Genomic DNA, 27,949 nt, shown 5'->3' with positions numbered 1-27,949 from the left:
AGTGATCGCTTTATACAGAGTGATTAGAAATAAGTGTAATGGTTTTAAGGCTTTTTGACATGAAATGAGCTATACATTCACGCCTTTAAAGCTTGTAAAACTGTTTTCAATCAGCATTTATAAATATAGAATTATTTAATTTGTCAGTTCAAATATAGATAATGTTTTATATTTAAAAAAAAACTGATTGATAATTAAATATAGAAAATTAATAGTAATAAGCGAAGCTCTCTCCACTCAATGCGATCAATATACACAAAAGCTAAAAGAAACACTCGGCCACTAAACTTTATTTGGGCGTAAACCGAAGCGCATTCGGAAAGATTTAATTTCCGTTTCAGTCAGCACTTTTTATTTTATCGCGGCATTAACAATATAATTGTATTGTATAAGGTGCGTGTTAGTCTACTGTTCTGAAGCAATCCTATTACTTTATTCTAGAGGTCATTTTATCCGAGCCGTTTTACGCGTGGTTAACAGCGCCTGATGATTTAAAATAGCAATAAGTTGAGGTAATGAATATTTGATGTTTTCTTTTCACGAAATTAAAAATTACAACATGCCAATATAGTAAAAAGTTATTATAAATTAAAAATATAATATAATCGACGTATATTTGCTAACCTGTTATTTATATTCTGTGACATTGTTTTACAAAATTTTCAGTGTAATATTCACATCATGAGAATATCAATGTGTTTCCCAACGTATGCTGAAAGTTTTTAATATCTCATGACACAATATCTAACTTCTGATAACACCATTCACCATAATTCAAAATTATTCTAGTTAAAAATCTTTAAAGAATTAAAATTATCAAAAAAATATTCGGATGCTTAAATCGTCATTTCAGCGGTCTCTGGTCCACTGCAAGACTTAGGTCCCTCCCAAAGATATCTATGAAGGAATATACCATAATTGCCATGCTTGGTAGACGGGTTGGCGATCATAGTGTCGTAGGGAAACAGAGGACACTGATGACCAACATCTGGAAACTTGTTTGTGAGCAGTAGCAATTTTATATAACTAATGCACAAAGTGAGGATTACAGATTGAATCACGAGAATCGAACCCGCGACCTACAATCGCCAGATTTAGTTGGTAACTGCTGGGATACCACTGCTTTAAATAATATTTTTTTTTTCTATAAAATCACTGTAATCTATTCGTAGAGCTATTAAATAAAGTTTTTCGGTATTATTATTTTTTTAACTTTTATATAAAGGCATAATTATCTGCCGGACGCTGTATGCCAATAAAAAGCAAAAAATTAATCTTAAATTATGTGATATGAAGCTATAGGGGACCGGAAAGTAATGTCGCTTTCTTAAGTTAAATTGACACGACTACATTTTTAAAAAGTTTTTATTTCCAATCAACAATATATTCAACTTCGTTATCAACAACCTTTTGCCATCTAGTATACAAATCAATACCGGAGCTGTAAAAATCTTTTTTCTGTAAAACTTGTCGACGGGGACGATAGTACTTTCCGGTCGCCCTTATATTTTTCGGTTTTCGTACTTATGTAAAATAAATAAATATTATATAGTATTTCATATAACATATTCCTCCATAGTCAAATTACGGTCAGGCTGAGAACAGATCTGCCACAAGAGATTATGAAGGGTTTGTATTTATGAATATGGATTTGGTGTACACCGTTTCCCGCGGTAGGTGAAAGTTCAGTGTAATAAAGCAAGGCTTTTCTTTAGAGAAAAAATTGATACTTTTCTCTTACGTGGGGAAAATGAGTCCGTCGTTGAAAGAACTGAGGACATATGAATACGTTCCCGGGAATTTGCCTGTGACGCTGTGTGGAAGGTTTTAAATGTAGCAAGTCTGATGAAACCAGTTCAAGAGTGGGCATGCGAAGGCATTTTAGTCGTAAAATAAAAATACGTACTACTAACTAATTTAACTAGTTTTACTCAGGCTGTATGTATAGAGGGATACTCCCACGTTGAGTTATGAAACTTATAAAGCTCTCCATTCTTAAGTGACTTTCAAAAAATACATATACATATATATATATATATATATATATATATATATATATATATATATATATATATATATATATTTGTAAATATAATTCCGGATCTTTTGCGTCTTTTTTAATTACCTGATGTAATTTATTACATCTTCGCAATTATTCGGGCTCTATTCGATCGCTGATGTTCTTTTTGAAATTGTGTTCTTTAATTATTTATTGTTGACATTTTTCTTTGAATTAATCTTGAATATAGGTTTAATATAACCTCCGGATTCCGTTTCATCCTTGTTTTATTATCATCCTTGTAATATATTATACTTATTGGAAGCTTACATTATAATTTTAAAATTATTCCTTTTTTAAGATTAAGTGGGAATGTAAGCAATTTATCAAATATTTAATTATGGATGCGAAATGTTTCCACTCGTTATCCTTGAAGGTAAACCACCATCCTTGCCTATGTGGTAAGAGAAGTAACTATATATATATATATATATATATATATATATATATATATATATATATATATATATATATAATAATAATAATTCCGGATTTTCTGTCACCGTAAACACTGAGCGTGAATGTGAAGTGAAGTGTTCCCACAGAAAATGAAAACGACGAAATTTTCGAATAATAGGGGATTATATATAATTGCAATTATAAATATTTACAGTCCAGTGTGTGATCGCCTTTACAGTGCGATGCGTAGTTCATCGACACAAATGATTCACTCCGCGGCGAGACAAAGGTTCGCACGTGCGAGGTTTAGAAAAACAATTTGTTGAAGTGAAGCGACGTTTCGCACATTCAGTACTATTTCTGCACGTTTTATTGCAACACACGCCACAACCGCAAACGAGCGGGAATATCGGGCCCACATTACCGCATTAATATGGATGTTTATAACTTGTAAATATTGGCAGCGCCATAAAACAATGGCCGTGTTATCATGTAGGCTTTGCGGTTTTAATTGCGTTCTAATTTAATTATGATCATCGTTTATTTGTGTTAGCTAAATCCCGGTTCCGTCCTCTTGGGCATCCTTGAATCATAATCTACTCCGCTAGCTCAGTGACCCAAAGTGGGTCTTGGCCTCCGAAGCGAGAGACTTCCACTTTCCTCTATCTTGCGCCATCGTCTGCCATTGGTTGACATTCAATTCGCGCAAGTCTGCCTCAACGCGATCGATCCCGCGATACTTGGGTCTACCCACTGGTCTTCGACCCCTCGGTTTTTCCAGGTACGCTACCTTCACGCTCCGATCTGATCCCATTCGCTCCAAGTGACCAAGCCAGCGGATTCGTTGAGCTTTGTATTCGCCAATGATATTTGGCTGTGCTACTAAAGTCTCAATTTCGGCATTCTTTCGGAGCCTCCAAGATCCGTCTTGATTTCTCGCTGGTCCCAAGATCTTCCGCATGATTTTGCGTTCCGTGAATCATAATCAACATCGTAATTTCATAGTACGTTTATTTAAATATAGACCTATCCTATACATATCCAATAAGACTGGTTGGAAGCTGACTGTACCCAGCGTATTCTCACGAACATAACAAGATCGTCTTTCCATCTTACCGTTGGAGCATCCGAAAGGAACGAACCTCCACTTCATCAGTTACTATTGCCTGGCTAATAACATCACTATCACTTCGGAAAGCGTTCGCGTTGAGAGAAGAAGTGACGGAAGGAATTTTAACAACACTTCCATCTAGTATGATCGGGGTTGGCTTGCCCTGTGATATACGATCTGGCCGCTTACTTTTATGCTGTTTTTCAGTCATAAAGATTGCTATTTTTGTGTTTTATGATATTGACTTGATTCTCCTATCTTCATTAATATATTTTGCAACGCCTAAGCGATTAACTGGTAAAGTAACTAAATTGTTCAAGATTTGTTTAAATAAATAACTAAATTATAAGTAAACTTACCACGTCAGCACTGGCGACTCCATCGGCGACGTCTGTTCCACCCTTATCCCTCCAGTGCTTCTCGCTGGTGACAGAGAACGTGAACGTCCTCTCTCTCCTTGGGCTCAGTAGCATTCCAGCTGGTGTCCTGGTGCTGCCATATCGGAATATTTCGAGGTTGGTGGTCGAAAACGGGTCGCTACCGTTATCGGTACGAGGACTCACGAACACGTCGTCCTCTAAGTCCGAATCCAGGGTCAGGGTGAGTGGTGGGGATGAGGCTGATCTTCTACATGGTTGCGGCTGTGGGTTTGGACGCTCGATATCCGACTCGGAATACGGCCGATCTGTAGAAATAAAAAATACTTTACTAAAAAGTTTATATTCACGGATTTATAGTGAACACTTGTGTAGTCATAAAAAGAATGCATTAAGATCCCAATTTGAAACTACAGTCAAGTTGAGATTTCCTTAATTGGCATCCATAATCTACAGGTCACGAGGTACTAAGCTTTACTTGCAAATAAACTGTACATACGCCCAATTAAAGATACCCATAGCCTGTATATCTAATCTGATTTGACTCTTCTATAATGGCATCCTATAACCTATACCTATTGAGTTCCTAAAGCGCCCTGATCTTGGAAAAACCCACAGCAAACACGGGTGGGTTTTATTTGTGGTAACTGTTACAATATTCTTAATACAATAGTAGAGTAATATATTCCCAAGCATTATTATAAATAAATAAATGTGTTTCCAAGTTTTGGTTTATTAAAATTCTTAAATTAATTACAGCATAATTTAGGTAGATTATTTGGAAGTGTACACCGTACATAGTTGCTCTCAAAAAGGCTTACTGATTTTATGAAGCCTAGATAAAGGTGTAACAAGTTATCTTTGGTCATCAGTATTTTCGTTGAAAATCAAAATCATTAAAGTATTCTTTATTCAAATAAGCTACGTATGCAATCACTTTGACATCGTCAATCAACATAAAATGTCAGTTTTGTTTGTCCTACTCCTATTGTTCTTTATCTACCTATCGGAAAGAAGTTCTGCCGAGGAGAAAGGTCGTAAAACTCAAAAGTCGCTCTTTTAAATTAATTTATATTTTTATATATAAATATATGGAGCTATGGTCATGTACATATTACATAACACGTTCTTTATTAAACTTTAATAATAAACTTTTTTTTAGATTCTGGTTTTAAGTTTGACGGAGTTCTAAAAGCAGTTAAAGTGTGCGAGTATTAACAAAACTATTTAATAAGCTTATAAGATCGGGCTGAAACAAATCCAAATTTAAATTTCAACAAAAATTCTTTATTCAACATACACACGATAGATTACATCTCTTGTTGACGTCAATTTGAGACTGCCAGCGTTTCAGATGAAACGCCATAGACATGAGAAGAACAGGCAAAAGAAACTCAGCAAGACTGTTTTTTTTTAATAGCAAAAAATTACATTCTTTATAAATTGTTTATTCATTGAAATAGGTAAGAGTCGAACACATTATTGCCATGGCGTATCTTCAATAAAGTAATTTATAGTGTAGTAAGCATTTCTAGAGTTTCTTTGTCAATTTTTTTTTAAATCTAGTAATGGAAGCTTTCTCGACGTTATCTGGGATCCTAATGTGATAGCTTAGATATTGCTTAGTGTAAAGCAGTAGTAAAGGACTGAGATTTTTCATCGTTGGTCGCGTGTTCAATTCCCGGGACACCAACATATATATGTTCATATATGTATTTACACTTTGTGCATTAGTTACATGGGATTGTCACTGCCCACGAATATATTTTCAAGGAACGGGCAGCAGCGACTTACGCGATTGCCAACTATGACGTATATCCCCCCTTAGACATCTTTGGGTTCAAAATTCATTGAAATATTTACTAAACCTATAATTATTTATCCTTTAATTCATTTCTTTTTGAGGCAAGTGAAATCATAGTTTTGATCCAGTTTTATGTTTTTATTTATTATTGTATTGTATACTTTATTTATTACAAATATTTACGCTATATACCTATGTATATATGTTTATGTATGTATATTAGTGTATATGATGTTTTGTATACGTTAACTGCCCATTATTTATACTTCTACTGTTTCCATACTATGGTTGTCTGGAAGAAATTGCCTCGTGTGATAAGACTGTCCATTGTACTTTTTTGTTTATTATTATGAAACTATTTATGTGTTTTCTAGTGTGTACAATTCAGGATTAAAAAGATGTTTTTCATTTAATGAAATGTTTGACCAACAATGATAGCTTAGGGAACCATTGACGATGTCAGCAAAATGAGTAAATTACCATTTTCAGAATCAAAAAAATCAAATTAGCATTTTCCTTTATACTCTGTATAAAATATAAACCATTCGACAGACCAAGTGTTTCATTAATTCACAATCAGTTTTAAACATCGGACAGACATAATTTTTGTTATTGCGTCCACTGTACTAAAATAGCACGTATAAAACCAATGTTTGAATATAAATCAGATGTTTATTAGCGGCCATTTCACCTACACGTCAAGCGCGCTGTCAACATGACGTGGGCGGGAACGTGACATTGTTTTATTTTTAGCAAGTTTTATGGAGCTAAGGCATTGCTTGTTCAGCCTATTAAAAAGCATAATATTTTTTTTAATTTACATTATTATATTATTCTGTACAGAAAAATATTTTTAAGTTAAATTTAAAAAATCTATTTAGTTGTTAATGGTTGAAATAAATTGACATAATTTTGTAATTTACTTATTAAATAAATAATGTAAAGAAATACGTTGACATGTAATTAAATTAATAAAATCGAATTTAAGTAAACTAAGATTTAATGAACGTTTGCTCTAAGTGAAAAATTAATTGTAAATATGAAAAGTTGACCTAGAAAAAAAAACTATATAATAGTCAATGTTTTTAATTTTATAATTAGGTAGAATAAATATTAATTACGTAATATATGAGGCACTAAAAAGGCTAATCTTCACATAAAAAAATAGTAGTAAAATATTCCAGCTTGAAACTAAAATTAAGCTTTATATAATATGTTATAAGGTACGTCACTCTTTTCTCTCTCTTTTCAGCCGATAAATACCCAATGCAAGGCACTGGCCTCCCCCATATGACAGGCGGGTTGGCGATCGCAGTGTGGTGTTATGGCAGAAGGCCTTGCTGCCCATCCTCTAAAAACTTGTTTGTTCGAAGTGGCAATCCTATATAATTAATGTATAGTGTGAATAATATAAGACTGTACAGGGATCGAACCCGCGACTTACGATCGCTAGTCTGTCTTCTACCACTGTGCTAACATTGTCCTAAATAGTTATTAAGTACATAGCACTAATTTCAAACTCAATTTTAAATGAATACAAAAGTACACTTTGGTAATTAAATTTATTTTTTTTATTTATTTTGATTGTAATAATTAACTACTGAATAATAATTGAAATAAAATTTACTTATTAAATCAACATGATTTTTAAATTTTTCAAAATTGACACATTTCGTAATGCTACAATTTTGAAACTTAACGTCATTTTGAGATTCGCGGAATTAAAAGCGATACTTTGATTCAACTCGAATAACACATATGCGGTCGCTTGAATAATAAACATGTAAAAAATATCGCTTCTAGAAATCAAACGACATGACAAATGCATAAAACTCAAACCAAAAAAAAAAAAACACGCGAGAGTCCGAGACAGAACAAAGGGGGCAATTTGTTATCAATGAAATCGATGAACCGAGTACCAGGATAGCAGAAGTCTGTTGGTAGTATATACAGAGAACATATAATAAACAGAACTTATAAATATGTATATAACACAATGTATAAGAAACACAAATTAATAAAATCTTGGGCCGGCGAAACTCGTTTTGTCATGGCACACGTGCGGCGACTGGCCGACCGGCGAGCGAGAGCTACTATATCTGCGTTCCTTTCTAAAGTGCAACGTTCAGAATATTGTGGATGCGGCGAACCTAACCGCAAAGTCTAGCTAGCAGTTTTATATTACGTAAGCCAGTATTCCGGTTTCAAGCTATTGTTACTACATTATAACTTATTAGAATTAACACGTGTTGACTCTGTATATAATATATATCATGTTTTGTTTACTATTAACGACGTAAAAATAATGTTATTATTTCAAAACATTGTGTAATTTATTTGACTTATTGTTTTATTTCTTTGTAAAGTTTTCTTCCAAAAATGGTTTATTTATTATTTCTTAAAGAATAGACAACGGATTTGTTTTTATTTTTATGATATTTTAGCCATAGTTCATCCACTTCTGGATTTGGTCACTTCCATAGGTATCCAAAAGTATATTTTGGAATCGTTATTATTAAAAGTTGATGTATTAAGATTTAAACTGTCATTTATAAATATTACTACTAGAAATCTTTATATTTATTACATACGTAGCACTGACTTATTACAAATATGAACAAATCAATGCTTACTCATCACATTTATAGCCACTCTGTCTCAAGTTACCTTGGATGTGACTTTCAGTCTAAAAAATACATATAGTAACTTTGTAACATGTACAAACTAAAGATAGCTATAAAGTGAAAATAAAAATTTAATAAATAGCAAAACACTAAATTTTTTTACCATTCGATTAAAATTCAGAATAATAAAATAAGTTACTAGAAATTTTGTAAGGATACCTATCTTTGACACATATATTTAGAAACATTAGGTTTGCAATGAAGTTTCTTCTGCATAAGACTGCTTTTCCAAAATAAATTATATGTATTTTACTATTCATATATGATTGATCGTCAACGCTAAAGATATTTTAAGTGATTTTTACCAATTTTTTTCACTACTATCTCTATAGTTCACCCATTTTCACTGCAACAAACGAATACAGCGACATCTATTGAATGAATGGTGTGTGTAATGAAACTGTGTTATTTGAGAAACAACAAGTTAAAAAACACAAGTTTAAAAAAAAGTTTGTGTACAAAGGCGATTGTATCCATTCATTTGATAGATAAAGGCTTTATTGTGTTTATACAAACACAAAATTTTACCTAATCTAACTTATAATATATTCGTAAATACCTTATAACCTATTTTTAAAAGTTGTCATAGTGAAAATATATTTATTCGCGTAGATATTTACATGAATTTTTAATTTTTTTCTAAATAATTTACTTCTCTTTTACTATGATATCACTAAAAGGAAAATGTAAAAACATTACTATAATTAATTTAACTTGCAATTTTTACATAATATTGGTCGTGTTTCGTTTGCATATACTTAGTTTAATTGAGTTATTTAGCGTTTAGATTTAAGGTAACATAATTATAGGTAAGGCTATGTACATCTCCAATAAGCAAACATATTTATTTTGGCATTTTATTAAATTAAACTAACGGAGAGATGTGTATTTTTTGTTAAAATAGTTAATATTGAAATTAAAAAATAAATAAAATATAATAAACAAAAAAAAAAAAAATAACACTAGTATCCATAGTACTCTGTCGGACCATACGTTGATACGCAAGAACTTTTTTTTATTTCCACTCGGGATGGGTAACACAGGTGTCCCAACTCGTGCATGCTTACAATATTTCTGAAGTCGCCTATTCTTTTTGTCCTTGTATTTTTTTATAGTTATATTTTCCTGATATATTAATGTCTTTCACATCTAGCAACTTATCGTTTCAGCTTAACTACAACTTCTCACTAATTTAATTAGAAAGCCGTGTTCACATTGACCTAAAGTCTCATTAATCTGAAGTACGGATACTTCGATAGGCTAATTAATTTTAACATAATTTTTTATAATATGACTTAAAATAAGTAAAAAAGATTGCATTACTAGCTGAGCTTACATTTCGAACCTCATTTACGTAAATTTGTCAGAGGGCTTCCTTGAGAGTCATGGCAGTTACATTACATGCCATACTACCTGATCAAGAAGTCGTTTTAGTGGTTTTTGGATCATTTTGAGGATACTCCCTGGAGTTACCTGACGCTAGGACTCCAGGGAGGGAACTTCGATTTGGGCTGCCACTTAGTACGCGTTCAGCATTCTATGCATCCGACTTTTGACTTAGCCAATAATTTTTTTGCAGCTTCTCTTATTGGGACCTCTCATACTCCCCTATCCGAACTTAAATAATTCTTTTTTCATACTTTTTTTTTCTTTGCTCTAGTTTTATTCGTCATATGATCTAGCTCTCCTCTTTCATTCTATAATTATCTAGCATTCTCCTATATATTAATTTCCTATCATGCATCGTCTCTCTTCCTTCACCTTGTTCCCCAAATATCACATTTTTTTGGCTTTTAACTTTATTTTCATGATATACTATTTAGTATTCTTATTTCTTATACTTATTTATCATGTGTTATCACAGATATAATTTTCAATTTATTTTCTCTACTTCTATTTTATTATTATCCATATTTTGTGATTCATATTTCATTTTTTTATGTTTTGATTACGACTTATCCGATGGCTATTGCATCACTAGATGTTTTTACAATCGTACTATATCTTTCCATGATTAGTTTCTATATCTAACACTGACTTTCAAGAACCCTAATAATTTCTTTAAACGTTTCATAAACTTCCATTTGTAACATTTTACCACAAAATTTATACGATTGCAAACAGTATGAATAATAGAGGATTAAGTCAGTAAAGATGTACTGAATTACAGTAAGACGCATCTTACTTACGATCCAACTTACCTCCGTCTGCACTGTCAACGACAGACATAAATATCGATGGATTAGATACATTATTCGATGTCAAGTACTGTGAGTTATATTTGCAAATGCTATTATTAATTTCATACATATATCTTAAGATATTTATACATTACAATCTGAAGAATTATCACTATCTGTAAATAGAAACCTATTAAAGGTACTTTAGTCGGGTTGAGTTATATCATGACATATATGCTTATGTCGATTGCTTTTTTTGCGGCACCGTTTTTGAGGCATTTCGTATTCCTATAATGGGATGGGGACATTGTTATTTGTAATAATTTATACACATCTTTTATTTTTAAACTTTTCTTTTATCCGTCTCAATATATTTTACTAGTTCTTTTATTTTCCATTACATTTTATAGCATTGTTTTCTATATTTTATTTTATTTTCATACATCGCATCTCAGACACTTATTTTTTTTTAATAAATATTATTTGCCATTGCTTTTTTAAGTTGCTAGTCTGTATCCTTATTTAAATTTCTTAATTACTACATCACATATTTGTATGCATTTTTGGTGCTCATAGCTTAGTGGATTAGCAGTAGGTAAGCCACATATAACGTAAAACAGATGGCTGTAAAAGCCTTCGATTCTGAAGTGACTACCACAGACCGGCACGCGTAGCGTTGGACGTCAACCCACAAGATAGGCAAATGACTTTAAGGAGGTCATCAAAAGCTGCTTGTCACTGGACGCTTCTAAAATCTATGAGATATGTCCAGCAGTGGGAATGTATCGGCTGAAATTAAAGTGATTGTATTCTGATGTCAATTCTATTGCTAAAGGCGGTCTAAATAGATATACACTGCCTATTTCTTACACGAAAAATTAACACAATCACTATTATCTTGTTTGAGAGTGTCGTAAAAATTTAATTAAAAATAATTTGTTTCATTTAAATACGATAAAGTTGTAAAGGAAGCACTAATCTCATCTTTCGCCAAATTTTTGGATTTATATATAAAAAAATATATCAAAAGCTTCGATTTGAAATGAAACCTAAGTAAAAAGCTTATGCTCAATTTCGTTAATAAAGTCCAAACCGCGCGAGCTAAATAAATACATTGTTCGAACTCGAGCCCTTGGATGCAAGAAGTGGAACATCAAACACTGGATCCAATAAAACGGTTCACTTTATGGGTGCCGTAAATCATGAATCGATGGCGGATAGCACCGACCGAATGGCCGAGGAAACAATGAAAATACACCGTGAGCTCCTTAAAGTGAATGATCGTGTTAAATGAATAGAATATTCTAGAAATTGTTTCTAAGATATTCTATTTTTAGAAAGCAATTTTTTCCATAACAGATGTAACTTAATTTATCAAACTGAGCTTTTTGAATCTCAAAGATGCTTAGTAATGAACGTTCATAATAAAATAATAATTGATAACTAGCTCCCATTGTGGTTAAATACTTAAGCATGGATCATACCTATTATCAGATAGACGACTCTATTATAAAAGAAATTCCCATAGAAACCAGTGCTTCGAACGTAGTTTCACACGCCACTGCCCACTGTCCAAGCAACAAAAGCGAATGAATGGACTTATCAATGATTGCCTTTGTCTCGCACACCGGTGTGAATCCGAAAGAAAAAAAAACTTATGACTTAACAGAAAGTGTTTCGTGACCGAATGATTAATTGATTTATCATTCACATTCACAGCGTGGACCGTAACAGGGATGATCTTTTTTAAATTAACGAATCGAATGAAACTGCTCAATCTGGATTCGTTCGTTCGTATGTTATTGGATTGGCCTAAATAAGAGATTTATTTATCAAGAAGAGGATTATTCCAGTTGATGGTGTGATGTGGTAAATATTTGACGGAACTCGTTATAGGATTAAAGACTTAGAGTTACAATTGCGACATTGACGGATAAATTAGAATCTATTTTATAACTTTGTTGTCAACTATTTATAATATTTCTCAGTAAGTAGCTGCTCAGACATAATAATATCACAAGTTATCGGCAAGTATCTGTCGAATAAAAAAGTAAATAACACTTACTTACATTTACACTCATTATTGGTTTATCATCTTATGTGTATATAATAAACAACAAATACAAATTTAAATTGTCTAATACGCGTCTTAAATAATAAACTGCTCCTTAAAACACGGGCTAGGCCTATTTTAGATACTAGAGAAAACCCAATGTATTCATAATATACACTTGTATTATATGACATATTGTATATAGCAACCAGTTTAACAGACGTAACTATAAATATTTCCTTTATGATAAGGACAACAGACAAATGGTACAAGATTTTTTTTAATATTTAAAAGTTCACTGTTTTAGTAGACAAACTCAACGTAATATTTTTGTTTATATATTTCGTTTCTACACCTACGATGTAATATTAAGTCATAGTGTAATATATTTCAGTTAAAACAAAGTTTAATTTGTTAATGAAATTCTGATTAAACACACAGACGCTACGCAATATGTCATGTTTGATTTTTTCTACAAGGCGTATTTGGAAGTAAAACATGTATGTATCCACATGTTCTACTTAATTTTGATTTTGAAGTGTAACTTTTGTGCAAAATACGAGTAGTGTGTCACATCTTCGGTGATAGACCTCAGGTGACTAGTAACAAGGCTTTAAAAGCTTTGAAGGGGTTAATATAGCACGTTTGTAAGCAAAAAGCTTAAATATATATTATTTTAAATTCTAATTTTTATCGCTTGCTTTTTTCATTTACAATATTTATTTTTCGCTTTAACTAAACGCAGATAGTTGGGAGAGGGTTGCCGCTATTTGATACGGATCTTTCTACTCCCAGCTGCGAGCCATGACAGCGTTTTATAATTTTTTTCAATTTTTCTTACAAAATTTTCTCTTACGGGTAAATACCGCTAAAATTTATATATATTAATAATACAATTTGGAATACTCAATTCTATATTAGTTGCTACATTGTTTTATTTCAAATCGCTGCCCAAGCGCTACAGACCGCTAAATGCCTTGAGATTTAGAACAATGTGCCGGACCAACTCATCAAAAGATTCTGCTGTAGATTTTTTCTTGAGAAGGTCCGATAAGCTGAACGGAGGTATATTAAGGTTTTCAGAGAAGCTTTAATATTTACACCTATATCCGATCACCTGTATAAAGTGGTCACTCTGAAATAGGTTACATTATTTTTCTATCGGAACGCGACAGGGTAATAACTTTTTGAAGTACAAAATCTGCAGGGACGAATAAACAATAATTCATTTTAATATGAATTAATCCAAATTTTGGAAACGATTTTTCTGACTATATTATTATGTTATTTATTATTTTTGAAACAATTGATTCTTGGATAGTGTGTAACCAAATATTTATTGGCTGCAAAGAGCTATACATTTATAGCCCTTCGGTAGAGAACCAAGACATGCAATCGTAGGTCGCGGGTTTGATCCCGGGGTACAGTATTCTATTTAATTTACACTTTATAATATATGTTTAGTGATATAGGATTGCCACTGCGTTCAGAGCATGAGCAGCAGTGTTCTCTGCATACCATAATAGGATACTGCGATCGCCAAACCGCCTGCCAAGAGTGGCGATTATGATATATCCCCCATAGATATGATGATGGAAGAGGCCTAGCTTTTACAAAGGCCATCTATAGGCTGGAACGAAGAATAGTTATTCTACTTGAAATTGAAAATATTTACTTTTGTGGATATGGTTTTTTTACTTATTTTCTTTATTAACTTTTTTTCGAATATAAGAGCAAACGTTCATAAGTCTGCTTAAACTTAGTTTACGTGAACATATAAAATATTATAGAAATTTAATTTTCGTCAAAGTCTTGTATAGTTATTATTATACATAAGTAGGTAGATAATAGTCAACAGGAAGCTAGCCTTAAGGGTATTCGGGTATTCGCGGTACTCCAAGACTGTTCCACGGTAGCCACACGTCTCGTGGGTACATCTAAAATCACAGTAATCAGTAGAGCTGCCGACAAACTGGTTCGCTGAACAGTTAAACCCGCCTCAGGATAGGATTAAGTCTTTAACAACAATTAAACGGAAGACTGCGGCCGCCAGCGCTCCTCGATTGCCATTATAAATAGACTTGATGTAGGCATCAATTGGATCGCAACTACTTTGACCTGTTTGCGGCCGAGTCTGGTTTTATGTGGTCGATTGAAATTGTCCAAGTTTAAATTTTTTGTAAAAAAAAAGATAGACAGAGAAATTGTATTACATCTTAAATAGAAACATGTTTTTTATATATTATATAGTTAGCGATGACAACTAGGCAAAACTTTAAAGATAGACAGACAGTTGATCAGGTCCGAATCACGCTTGATATCACAGTAGCCAAAGCAATACACATCGGCAAAGACGATGTAACAGAAAATAGAAGACTGTTTAGTATAGATAATTATTTAATGGAATCAGGCGTTACCTTGCGGAAGTCCACCCTAAGTAAGAAAAGGACCAATATTTAGCCACTTCCGAACATACAGTGGTAGTCGTGCAACAAAGTGCACCGCCCGCCAGCCCGCTGATAAATGCAAATGCGGCAAAAAATGCGAATTACACAACTGCCACGGATTAGTGCACTCTGTGTTTGGCACTAATCGGTGTAACATAGCTCCTGAGGATGCCCCGTGGAGGGGTGACGCACGTGTTGAGTGGTTAACCGACTGGCGGGTAGTGCGCTTTATTGCACGACTACCACTGCATGTGCAGAAGTGGCTAAATATTGGTCCTTTTCTTACTATAATAAGTATAGATAAACTTAATGCGTGTCCCCTCCCAGGTCTCCTTGTCAATCTTGTACAATGCGATGACATTGACATCAACCATATTACACCAACAATTATGTTGAATATAATCAAGATACTTAAATTAAAAAGAAAATATATTTCCAAAAAGTTATAATAAAAGAACAAAACGCCAGCAAGTTAAATAATAGAAAAGTAAGACATAGTGTAACATACAAAGAATCAAGGAAACATCTTGACCTAGAAACGCAAAGAGGGATCCGAACAAAAGGCATCCACCTCCATGTCGATGGATCAACGTGGAAAGTACGGAGAAGTGGCAAATGGGGTTTTTTGTCGGTTAGAGTTCGACTTTACCTGGCAAAAAATTTCCAGGTGTCCATGAGGATTTCCCCCATATGCCAATTAGCTGTAGGAAAAAAAAAATTCAACTATAGTACACAAACATGCAGAAGGTACTAATACTTTATGGTAAAAGACATCGAGGTAGAGTTTTACTCAACGAAGGAGAATCGAAAACCTATCATGCTCAGCGCACTTAGCTAGTTCACGTAAATACTATCAAAGGATTTGTCGTTGCTCAAGGTCCTAGGAAACATGCTTAAATACCTTTTGGATTTCCTTGAAGATCAGTATACTTTAAAGGTTTCGCATTCAGGCAACGAAATAAATTTAACACACGTTCACATTAGTTTAAAATAAGTGTCTATTGCGGTATGCCTCCTTAACGTCCCTATTTGATCGCTATTATTCATTTTCCTTTAAAATTGTAGTGTCATGAAATGAACAGAAATTTCCTAGTATGTATGACACAGGCGAGAACTAATTTAGATACTAGATATAGTATGATAAAATAATACCCAATATGAGAACAGTATTTTACAATAGAACGGGAGAGAGAGAAAAAAGAGACATACTTGTTGGTAACGTTCTGATAAATCTTCACGTAATAAAAAAACGTCGAGATATTTCAGACAGTTATTCAAGTTTTAATAATGAGAATTCATAATTGAAACATGTACATTGCTAGCTGAGTATGAAAAAAGATAACTCACTAAACAATTATGATTAAATTACAGGGTAAGCTATTGATGAACAATGGTAAACACGTGTATGAGAACATATATCAGATTCTAAGGCATTTGAATCGTTAAATAAAATGTGGCTTACGAATGTCTAATGCCGAAAATCGTTTATAGCAATTACCTATTATTATAGATAATTGTGGGGATTATAAACGGTGGCTAAATTGTTTGGAATTTTGTCGGAAAGTTTAATTGATGATATCTCGATATTTATTACTGATAATTTTTTTTTTTAATAGTTTTGTAATTTAATCATACTAATCTATTTATGTGATCGTAATAATATGTATATATTATTACGAACGAATATAACAAAAATAATTGTTTTCAATATTCGAATTATATGATACTAGCTGATTCCGCAAACGTTGTTTTGCAAAAAAAAATGATAATTTAATTTACAAATAAAAAATAAGGGTTGATCGTAGAGGGGTGAAAATTTATGGTTGTATGTATTCTTGTATGTTGTATCATAAAAAAATAAACACAAAAAATTTCGTTAAAAAAATAAAAAAAAAATTTTAAGTGTGAACAACCTTTATCACTTAGGGGTATAGAAAATAGATAGTAGCCGATTCTCAGACCTACGCAATACGCATATTAAATTTGGTAAAAATCAGTCAAGCCGTTTCAGAGGAGTTCAAGTTCGAACACCGTGACACGAGAATTTTATATATTAGATTTAAAATATTTTTTTATTTATATAACCTGGGACATATACCTTGCAGACTGTACTAGTAAAAGTAAAAGCCAGTAGAGTTTTAATAAAAAATAGTGTAATATATTTCAAAGTGATAATTTTTTACAGTTTGATTAAAGCTTAAAAGTATTTTGCTGACGAATGAGCTTGTCATTTCTCACTTTACATTTTTTACACCTCTACTCAATCTTGTATACGTGTTTCACAAAGATCTATTTAGATTTCAGTCTTCGCCAAGAATAGATGGTTAAAAATAAAACCAAATAATTGTCCCGAAAATTTTATCATCGACATGGACACATTATTCCCCTTACTGTGATATACTAAATCATAGAGGTATCATTATACATGATCAAACCATCACTTTTCCCATACAGTAAACAGCTTTATTTGATGACATAGGTAAAGACGTAAGTTATCATCATTTATTCCTATGTCTCCAGAATGGGGCAGAGGGCGTCCACAGTACGTCGCTATCCTGAACTGCCTTCACTTCTGCAGTGATAATCCGCCCCTAGGTTGGCCTTGGGCGGCCACGTCTTCGCTTTCCTTGAAGATTACATTCTAGTGCTTGCTTCGGTATGTGATCAGGGTCCCTTCGGAGCGTATGACCTAACCAATTCCACTTGTGGCGTTTGATCTTCTGGTCAATCGGCATCTCACCGCAGCGTTTCCAGAGATCTACGTTGGAGACTTTTTGAGGCTAAACCAAGAATATGTTGAAGACAGTTGTTAATGAAGACTTGGTGCCGACACGAGATTTCTTTGGTAAGAAAGACAGTCAAAGAAAAGACGTAGAAGTACAACTTCTGAATTGGCGGAAAATTATTTTGATTTAATTATATTCAGATTTTTTCTTCACGTTGAAGGACTAGACTTCATATACAGTACTATAAAAGTGAAACAGATTGATTAAATTTACTCTCTTCTACACGGTGTATAGTAATAGGTGTGAAAGCTGTAAACAGATGAATGCATAGCTTATTTGTCAGTAAAAAGCTTCAACGATTTTAAATCCACTGTAATGCAACTTTGTTTTTTTTTTCAATTAGAATAGAACAGATTAATAATTCTAGTAATATAAATTTTCAGGCACAGATAGTAAATAATTTTAATATATCTTAATTCGAATTTTAATAACGATCCTTAATCGATAATAATAAAGCTTTATTTCATTCCTTACAAATAACTTGGTATTAATAATATAAAATTTCAGAGAATAATTTTAATAATTTATGTTAAATTTGTATAGACCCTCTCAGGGTTAAAGCTTCTTGCAAAGCTTTCCATTTTTTGGAACTTGGAGCCACGATCTCGTCAGCCCATCTGGCATTATGTCTGTCTCTCGCTCTGGTACCTCCTAGCCCCGTCCATTTTAAAACTCTATGTCCATATGTTATTAGCGTAACTTGCCCAGCTCTATTTTCTTTGAAGAGAATAGGCAAGTGCATCTAATAAACACGTTTATATTTATTATGTATGTTGATGACCAATTCCTGATTTGACTATACGTTACTAATTACTTTTGAAACCAATGATTTATGAATAAAGTGTATAGTACCTGGCGATAAATATTGCACATCGACCTTTGGAAAGAGACAATCGGCTAATTTCGTCTTTTCTTCGCTCGTTATCTCTGTCGTACGAAATACATCGACTGTTAAAACGTCACATAGGTAGTGTGGGACAGAGATAGTGCTCTACGAAGCCGAAATTAGCCGATTGTCTCTTTCCAAAGGTCGATGTGCAATATTTATTACAGAGTATTTTACTATACATCAATTGAAAACAAAAGAGGTATACTTCTCCTATTCAAACTTTTACATATCCAATCAAGCAGTATAATAAGAATAAACAGGTAAATTCTATACCCGTAAGGTAGTCTTTAATTTCGAGAAAAAAACATTGTTCGTTATTCAAGACGTAACTCAAGTATAATAATTAATAAGTTGGAGGCTCGAAGGGTATTTGCATACAATGCTGGACGTCCGCACGCGACTGCGTTCGGAAATGAACTGAGCTTTTGATTTCTGTTACGATAATTGAAACCGTCTTGTCGCCGGCCAACTGATTGATTGTTCATAATTATATTCTGTTCGTCTAACGGAAGCTAAACTTGTAAGGCAATTTACTAACTTAATACAACTTATTTATGCTTAGTTTTCTTTTAAGTTGTAACACTAATTAACAAACAATAGCTTAATTTATATTTTATTTAAAAAAATCCAAGTTTATAACTGTATAGACACTAACTATAAAACACAAATAAATGTCGTTATTTTTGTCTTAATTTGTCTATATGATTAAAAAAGTTGAGCGAAATGTAAGCATTTATATTTGAGTATGAATTAATAATATTATTATTATTATTAATTAATAATAATATTTGAATATGAAGAAATAATGAATTAATTTGTGTGAATTCATAAGGGTGATTGGTCACGTTCGCCGTAATATCAAGTCTGATGTTCTACCTATACAGGGTGATTGTTTACAGTAATATATATATATATATATATATATATATATATATATATATATATGTATATGTATATATATGTGTATATATATATATATATGTATATATATATATATATATATATATATACATATATATAAACTTTGAAGGGGTTAACCTATAATAATGGCTATTTGTAAGCAAAAAGCTTTGAAACTTTTACACTTCCAATCTGCCTGTAAGTGATCACTCTGAAGGTTTATGGAATTATTCTCTGTTGATGTAGTTGCTGTTATCCCGAGGGCTTTTACAGTTACATGGAGCTAAGTTTACGGAGCGGAAGGGTCCGTCAACTTAAAATAAGGTTTTGGAATGCGTCAGGCTAATAACTTTTGGCAATACAAAATCTACAGGGACGGAGAGTAAACAATATATAGTAAACGATATTTATTTTTTATATATAATTTTTAATTTTAAAATGCTTTTACATACTTTATTTTCATTACGTTATTAATTATTTTTGAAACTGGATATTATATACATTAATTGACAGCAAATAAGATATACATTCGCCCTTGTCATATCTCGGAAGTCGAAGCAAAACACACCGCCGAAGCTAGTATCGACAAGTGATAACCAAAGCCGAAGTTCCCTCGTGGTAAACCTTGAGCTTTTTCTGCCCAAGGAATGTTCACCGAAGCTAAAATAGTACTATGTAGCATATCGAACGGAGGCTGCTTCGAGCCTTCGAGCTTCGCTACAAAAGAAGCCTGAAATGATCTGGGCGAACTCTGCACCCTGCCATTTCATACCCGCGAAATCTGTAAATGCCATTTGGACAGTGGTCCATTTAAAAAAAAAAAACTGTCGAAAACCGGTGCAGATGGCGCGGCAAACTTTCTCAAAAGGGTCACGATTCCCAAAGCCTAATCACAAAACAATGTTGTTGAATTATATTTTGTATTTAAAGTAATTTGCACAATACGCGTTTGTTTTTCGAATAAAATAAAAATATAATAAATTTTGTATAGAAGAGATCGCCTTGATCGATACTAATGCTTTTCATACTTGTACATAAATCGTTCTTTTTTTTAGTTATCATCTATTTAATTTTGTTACATTTCTTTTTGGATTTCATTAAATAGAGTTTTCGCATGTAAGTAAATAAAAGTATAGATATCTTATAAATAATACTGACCACCAGTAATCGTGTTTAAATAAATAATTCCCACTCCAAAAGGTTCTAACACGAGGGACTTTACCAACTGTCTGTCTGAGTACGGAACCGGTTTCTTTCACGTTATCGCGTCAACAACAAGCAAGGGCTATCCGCTACCGAGCTACGCTTATTTACATGCTAATAGCTTGGTTATTGTATTTGTCATTACTGGAGTATATAAAGTTAAATTTTAAAACTTTACAAACTCATTTCGATGTAATATCCTAAGTACATTTTCATTTTTTTATATATTTAACTATACCCAGTTCGTGTACTGCCTTTTGTACCTTCTTTAAATCATTTCTAGGTAGTGAAAGAGATGTCTAAGCGTATATAAGCCAAAGGAATAAATTACTATGTTGATTTTGATTAGTTAGTTTTGATATTAGGCAATGACGAGGTCTACGATGGTCTAGAAGAAACCTTCACAAACCAGTAACTCTAGTTTTGAAGACTCCTAAGTTAGAAATGGCGGGAAAAATAAACCTATTCACTCTAGTCTTGAATACTGCTTAGTTATAATTGGCTGAAATAAGGATAAGTTACAATATAAAAATAAATTACGTTATCATAAATTAAATGATTGCATTGATGTTAATATTGCAGATCACCTTAGTATTCCAATTACTTTACTCTCGCAGTACAATTTGTTAGTAATAAATTACGAAATTTCGGCCCGTATATGCATAAATAAATTATCTGTGGTCCACCGCACATTACTAAACATGGCTGTAGAGTTTCCGCGCCCAAAATTTTATTACATTCCGTGATATTTCGGCCCGTATCGGAACGTCAATTCAGGTAGCTGTGGTTACCAGGCGTGCGCTCGTTGCCGTCTTTTGAATTATCATTTCGGTACAGAATTTTTTTTTGTGGTGCTCGTGTATTGCGCGATGTCGAACGATGCGGTTCGGTTTTACGATCATCATAAAATTCAAAAGCGAGAGTCTATGGCGTGATTTGTGAGGTGCCGGATCGCGTGGGCGGCTCCCTGCTTCCGTGTGTTTCGACGATCAAGGTTTTCTAATGTAATATCGATTATTTTGTAATAATCGATTTCATATCACTCTTATTACATGTTAGAATACCTTTTAAAATAGATAAAAATAGCAAATTTAATTCTTACAATTGTATTTGAAAATAAACATTGTAAAACAAAGTAAACCATTATATTATGACTTAAAAATCTTCTCTTTAAATCACGTTGTGAAATACTTTCCCAATAAGTACAAAGCGGGATCCTTGCAAAAATTTCGAAGCTAAACTCAGAATGACTGACCATATACTAAAAGAAATTCGTTTTTCAAAATGTCTTAATGTACGAATGTATTTGAATATTATATTTTGAATTACAGAAAAAATTGAATGACATGAATTTATAGCAATCATTTGCTGACAATTAATAAATACGGTACGCCCTATCAATAGCTTGGAAATAATAAGTAAACTAAAATAAAAAGAATTTAAAAAAATAACATTTTAAAAAATCGGAACACTATATTTTAAAATCAATTATTGTTTATTACCTGTGGTTTTAGACTTTTACCGACAGAAATTATTAACTTGTTGCATTACAGTAAAGTTTTAAAGTGATCTCTAAATACAGGATGATAGTAAATAGGTGTAAAAGCTTTATTAAAGGTTATTTTGACAAATGAGCTGTAAATTTAAGTTTTTATTCCTATAACCAATCATCCTGTATATTTAAATACTAAAAAGTGATTGTACGCATATATTTATGTACGTAAATTTCTGTCTGTCAAAAGAATGTATGAAACAAGTCGCTATCACGTGACCATTGTAATTTTTTTATTAATTATTTGTAATATTCATAAATGTTTATATTTTTATTCGAATTTTATACTAGTGCATATGATACAATATACTCGTATATATTTATATTCGATAAATAAACAAAACTATATATTCATAAAAATATTTTATTCTCAAGCCTTCAATTTACGCATAAGAAATACAATCAGGACGTAAACACAAATGGTACAAAAAAAATACATATCGATAAGGCAGCACAAAGCGCGTCACTCGCGGCCAGTGACCCAAAAAAGAATAAGATGATATTTTATTTTCGAGATACAACTACTATCGTGGCATAAATTAAAGGGTTTATATTTTTTTCTCTTTCTCGTACCACGTGTTGGATATTCGAACGCCTGTCTTTGTATGGTTTTCAAAAGTAACGTATTCTTTTTTCAAATATTTACTTTTTTTACATAGAATTATTGGTTAACTTATTTGTTAGCTCAATAACTGTCAACTAATGTATAGTACACGATATGTGAAAATTAAAATATCAAAAATAATTAAAAACGTTATAATAATTTACTAACAAAAAGCGTTTTCAAATTTCGAATTACAGCATATTAAAATTAAAAATTATTTTTTATCTGTTCCTCCAGACTTTGTACTACCAATTATTGGCATATCGTAATGCAATTTAACGAAAAAAAAAGTATTATATTTCCTCAGGAATTGATAAAATTGATTAGAAAGCAGTTGTCTTGTCACAAATATATTACGGAAAAAAAGTTTGACTATTGACATTGAAACATTTAGAATAATATTGCCATTAAAAATTGTATTTCCAACACATTAAAAAAATAATTTTTACGTTTTTTATAATGATTGCTTGGAAATAAATATATAAAATTTATAACTCAATGTAGACAAATGAGCTAAACATTCACATTAAAGATTTTAAAACTATAATCAAGAATCCTTTATACATGTAAAAAACTATATTTCTTTAAATACATCTTTTTTTAATTTTTATATAGCTTTCTATGTAAACAGCGATCTAGTAGTAGTTTTGAACATACTCCATAAATGGTGCTATAGGTAATGGCATGGCCGGTGAGACAGATTGATTTTATAAAAATGGCAACATTTGCCTGGATAGATAATGGCGCTTATCTAAAGAATATAAGGATGTTATTTATTTATTATTAGATAGTGTCTTAGCTTAAACAATGTAATTATTGTAGTTTGAATTTTAGATGTAAATACTAAAATAAAGATTTTGTTTCTAGAGCAAAACTGTCATTTATTTCTTAATAGATTTGTAGAGATCGTCTTATATCTTATACAAAATGAATCCAATACGCATGACGTGTATACGTATGTGATTATGATACATTAAGGACTAATTGTCACCTAAAAATATACCACCAGTTTTTTAATACTCCATCATGAAATTAAAAAGGATTTTTCGAATGAAATTGGGTACTTTTTACTCTACCCTCATTTCAGACGATCTACGTGCAATGCAAAAATATTCAATAGAAAATCAGATTCCTGATTTTAAGTTTACTCTGAAAATGGCACTAACTGGAATTCTGTCAATGAAATATATGATTAATATATAGAAAATTATCTTTAAGGAATGTTATAAACATTAGAATTATTAGATCATATAAAGGCATACGTTTCGTTGTTAAAGAAGATATCTAGACGAGATATTACTATAATAAATTGTTTCCCAACGGGGTGCCCGACCCCCAAAGGCGAAACTTGGTTGTGATGGGCAATTTAAAAGTGGACTTAACACGAATTTAACCTTTTCGCATGAATAAAAAAATAAATTAGTATGAAAAAGAATGAAAGAAAATTGTAGAATAAAAAGAGGAAAAATACATTTTTAAGAAGAATGAGAGAAGAGCATAAATATTAAAAAAGAGGAATAAAAACCCTGTTCCAAAGAAGATATATTAAATAGGAATTTTAGACGAAAGTGGGGCATGATACAAAAAAGGTTTAAAAAAACTGATATAATGTGTATATCACTTAAAATATTAGATAAAAATTATTAGTTCTATAAATATATAAGAACACCAAATATAACAGGAGTGATATCGAATTGAAGTTAAAAAATGTCTTTGTAGAGATGAATCCAATTCTAGTTTCTATTACAATGTCTTTTATTCTTTTCATGATGTCCACAAGTGATTTCCCTGGATAATGATTTCAATAATTAAATGAACAGATTCCGATTTTTAAGCCGACAGAATCAATACAAATCTTTAAATTTAACTCTAAATAAATGCGTATTGTATTACTGTACCAAATACCTTCATTAAGTGACTCAATGATAACATGGAATTTCATTTAAGTTCACATAACTGGGGCAGGAACGTAATACTTTATCGAGGATAAATGGATATGTGTTTGATAAATAAAAAAATAAGTTTAAATACCGTAGGTGACCTTTATTTGAAATTCTTTACATAATTAAATATCCCTTTTATTTTGGTCACGTAATAATTTCTCAACTACTTAACCAATCTCGACGACGTTGACGTTATACATATGACAGTGCGCTATGAACTTCGCTCGTTCGACAGTTCAATGTGAACTTCGCGCGTTTGACAGTTCATTGTGAACTTCATTTTGACAGTTCACGCGTTGCCGCATATTGTACTAAAACAACTGCATCACTAAATAAATTTATTTATTTCAGTTTTAATCATCTAACAGGTGTGATCACACCGAAATATATCACATTAATTTATCTATTCCATTGATAATTAGACATGCCAATAACTTCTACGTCTTTTGCAATAAGGACATACCTTTCCGTAAACGTCACGAAGCACCATTGCTGATCGGTGAATTATATTTTATTCCTTTGGTATTAAAACATATGGTTTCTTCACCATAATAGAAACTATAAAAATCCTAATGCAGTGTAAAGTACCTTGCAAATCAGTTGCTTTAGTTACAGTATTAAGAATATTTAAGTGTTAAAAATTAAATTCGTGTAAGTTTTTTTATAGGATTTTCGTAGATCTGGACCCATTAGGAACAACGGTACATATATTTTAAGATAAAGCATGAAGGATCAATTCAAATCAGTGTTACTTTACAAATGTTAAAAATTGGAAAGTAATAACTATTTCTGTAATAGAACCTTCTTTACTAGAATACAGGCTTTTTTCAATTGTAAGAAAACGCACTACTTTAATAATAAATAAATGTTTCTTTCGTAATTCCATATCACAGTTTTTTTGATATCAAAGGTTATAAATATATACGATCGCTTATAATACGTTTAAATTTAGAATGTAAAAGTAAAAAAATACGTACAAGTAAAAAAAAGTTTTTATTAAAAAAAAATCATTATATCGTTATAAATAAATATAAATTTATTCACATTCTGTCCGTACACAATATCAAGATTATTACCGTTCTGTTACGTACAAACTGGTTGGCCACTGGTTTTACTCCCTGCGTATGTGTTGGTGTATTAATTTTGCGTCGGACGAACGAGCGTTGTATGTGTGCGTAGACGTGTGTTACTCGCCTCTGATACTGTTATTTGATTTGTATTTGGTTTCGGATGTTGTAAATGGTAATTTTAATGTTGCGTACTTTGAAACGAAAATGAGCTATTTAATTAGAATATTCTATCGTGATGTACATGATAAACTGGATAAATTATCCGCTGTTTGTTATGGTCAATCTATATGTTGAACTTTCTAGAATTGCAGTAGCAGATTAACTTTTTACTTAACTTAATAATATTCATGAAAGATTTCCAACAATATTTACTATTATGCGCAATTTTAATAACTGCCAATCACAGCGAAAAAAATCTAGACATCTGTAAAAAAGATGTTTTACTCATGTTTTGACTCATCACGATATCTACAAAACCATAAGGTTTAAAGGCTTAAAATTTGGTTGAGTTATACCTTTAACTCAATACAAATCAGCTAAGAAAGGATTTTATGAAATTCTATTCTAAAAGGCCTTAAAAGGGCGTTCTTAAAAAATAATTTTCTTTACTACACTTATAGGTATAAAACGTGGCAAAAATTTTATTTTGACCTATTAAAAAGGGCAAGAATAGATTTAATGAAATTAGACTAAAAAACAAAGTGCCGAAGGTATGTAATATTTATACATACAGTAAAAAAAATGAATTAATTTAATAGTAATAATTATGAAAGTTGTAATTACTTAGATTAAAAAAAAAGTTAAAAGTATTTTGAATATTGTAACATCTAGTTATCGAAACAGCAAAATAATTATATTTTTAATTTATTTTTCTACTTCATGCTGGCCGAAGTTAAGTAAATAATTTATTTACGCAATGGTAATACTCAAATCCAGTGCGAAATTTCTTATATAGTAACACAGGCTCCGAATAATCCTAAGTAATACGATTTCCCGCCAAAATATCATTAGGGTGCCATAATCTTTTTTGATCCGCGAATAATAGACACTGGCAATTATTTTTACACCGCAAATTGATACAAGCCAAATGGTATTGTATATAAAAATACAATATTTTAACCATAGAATGTATGTTTTATACAGAATAATTTATTAAAACCTCTTTTAAATATAGATCGATTAAAATTAAATAAAAAAACATCATTTCGATTGGCTATTCCTTTGAAGAATTTCATTTTTTAAACAATTTTACAAGATGATTAGCTATAAGTGTCATTTGTCAGCAAAATGTCTAACACTGTTAAAGATCATATTTATAATTTTCATTATTTTGGTGAAATGCTTCTATCGTAATTTTTTCACTGCAGTATTGTATGATATCTTTTAATACGTACATATTTTCATTAGTCTGTATGGTATTCTATCTATTTAAAAAAAAATCATATCAACTCTACATTCAAATATATAAATTTAAAGAAATTTTAAAATGTTAAATTTTATATACAGTGTGATTGGAAGTGTAAAAGTTTCAAACGAGTGAATGTATAATTTATTTATCATCAAAAAGATTCAAGGCTGTTTCAATTCACTTGTACAAAGTGAACACTTTGAATTAAGTTACATTAATTTACTTTTTCTATAGATATACAACGGTACAGTGACTTCTGGGAGTACAAAATTTATAAGGACTGATAGAATATATATATATATATATATATATATATATATATATATATATATGCTGATCCCGCAAACGTTGTTTTGCAAACAAAACTAAAGTTTTTAATTAACACTTTAAAAATAAGGGTTGATCGCAGAGGGGTAAAAATTTAAGGTTGTGTGTATTTTTGTATGTTGTATTATAAAAAAATAATAAAAAAAAATTTTT

General features: G+C 31.5%; 1 protein-coding gene across 1 annotated transcript in view; it reads right to left on the bottom strand.

Annotated features, from left to right (window-relative positions):
• LOC137920480 (uncharacterized) overlaps positions 1-27,949 on the bottom strand; it is an 89,305-nt gene that overhangs the window by 38,414 nt on the left and 22,942 nt on the right. Inside the window, exon 2 of the mRNA XM_068763847.1 lies at positions 3,929-4,254. Within this exon, the coding sequence (XP_068619948.1) occupies positions 3,929-4,254 (326 nt within the window). The remainder of the gene's footprint in view (positions 1-3,928; positions 4,255-27,949) is intronic.

Source organism: Battus philenor, unplaced genomic scaffold (assembly GCF_028537555.1).
Source record: "Battus philenor isolate CCGP_79_NKW_IND1 unplaced genomic scaffold, ilBatPhil1.0.hap1 SCAF_18, whole genome shotgun sequence".
NCBI classification, from domain to species: Eukaryota; Metazoa; Arthropoda; class Insecta; order Lepidoptera; family Papilionidae; genus Battus; species Battus philenor.
Note: the sequence above shows the minus strand (reverse complement) of the source record. Positions and strands in the feature narration are given on the sequence as shown.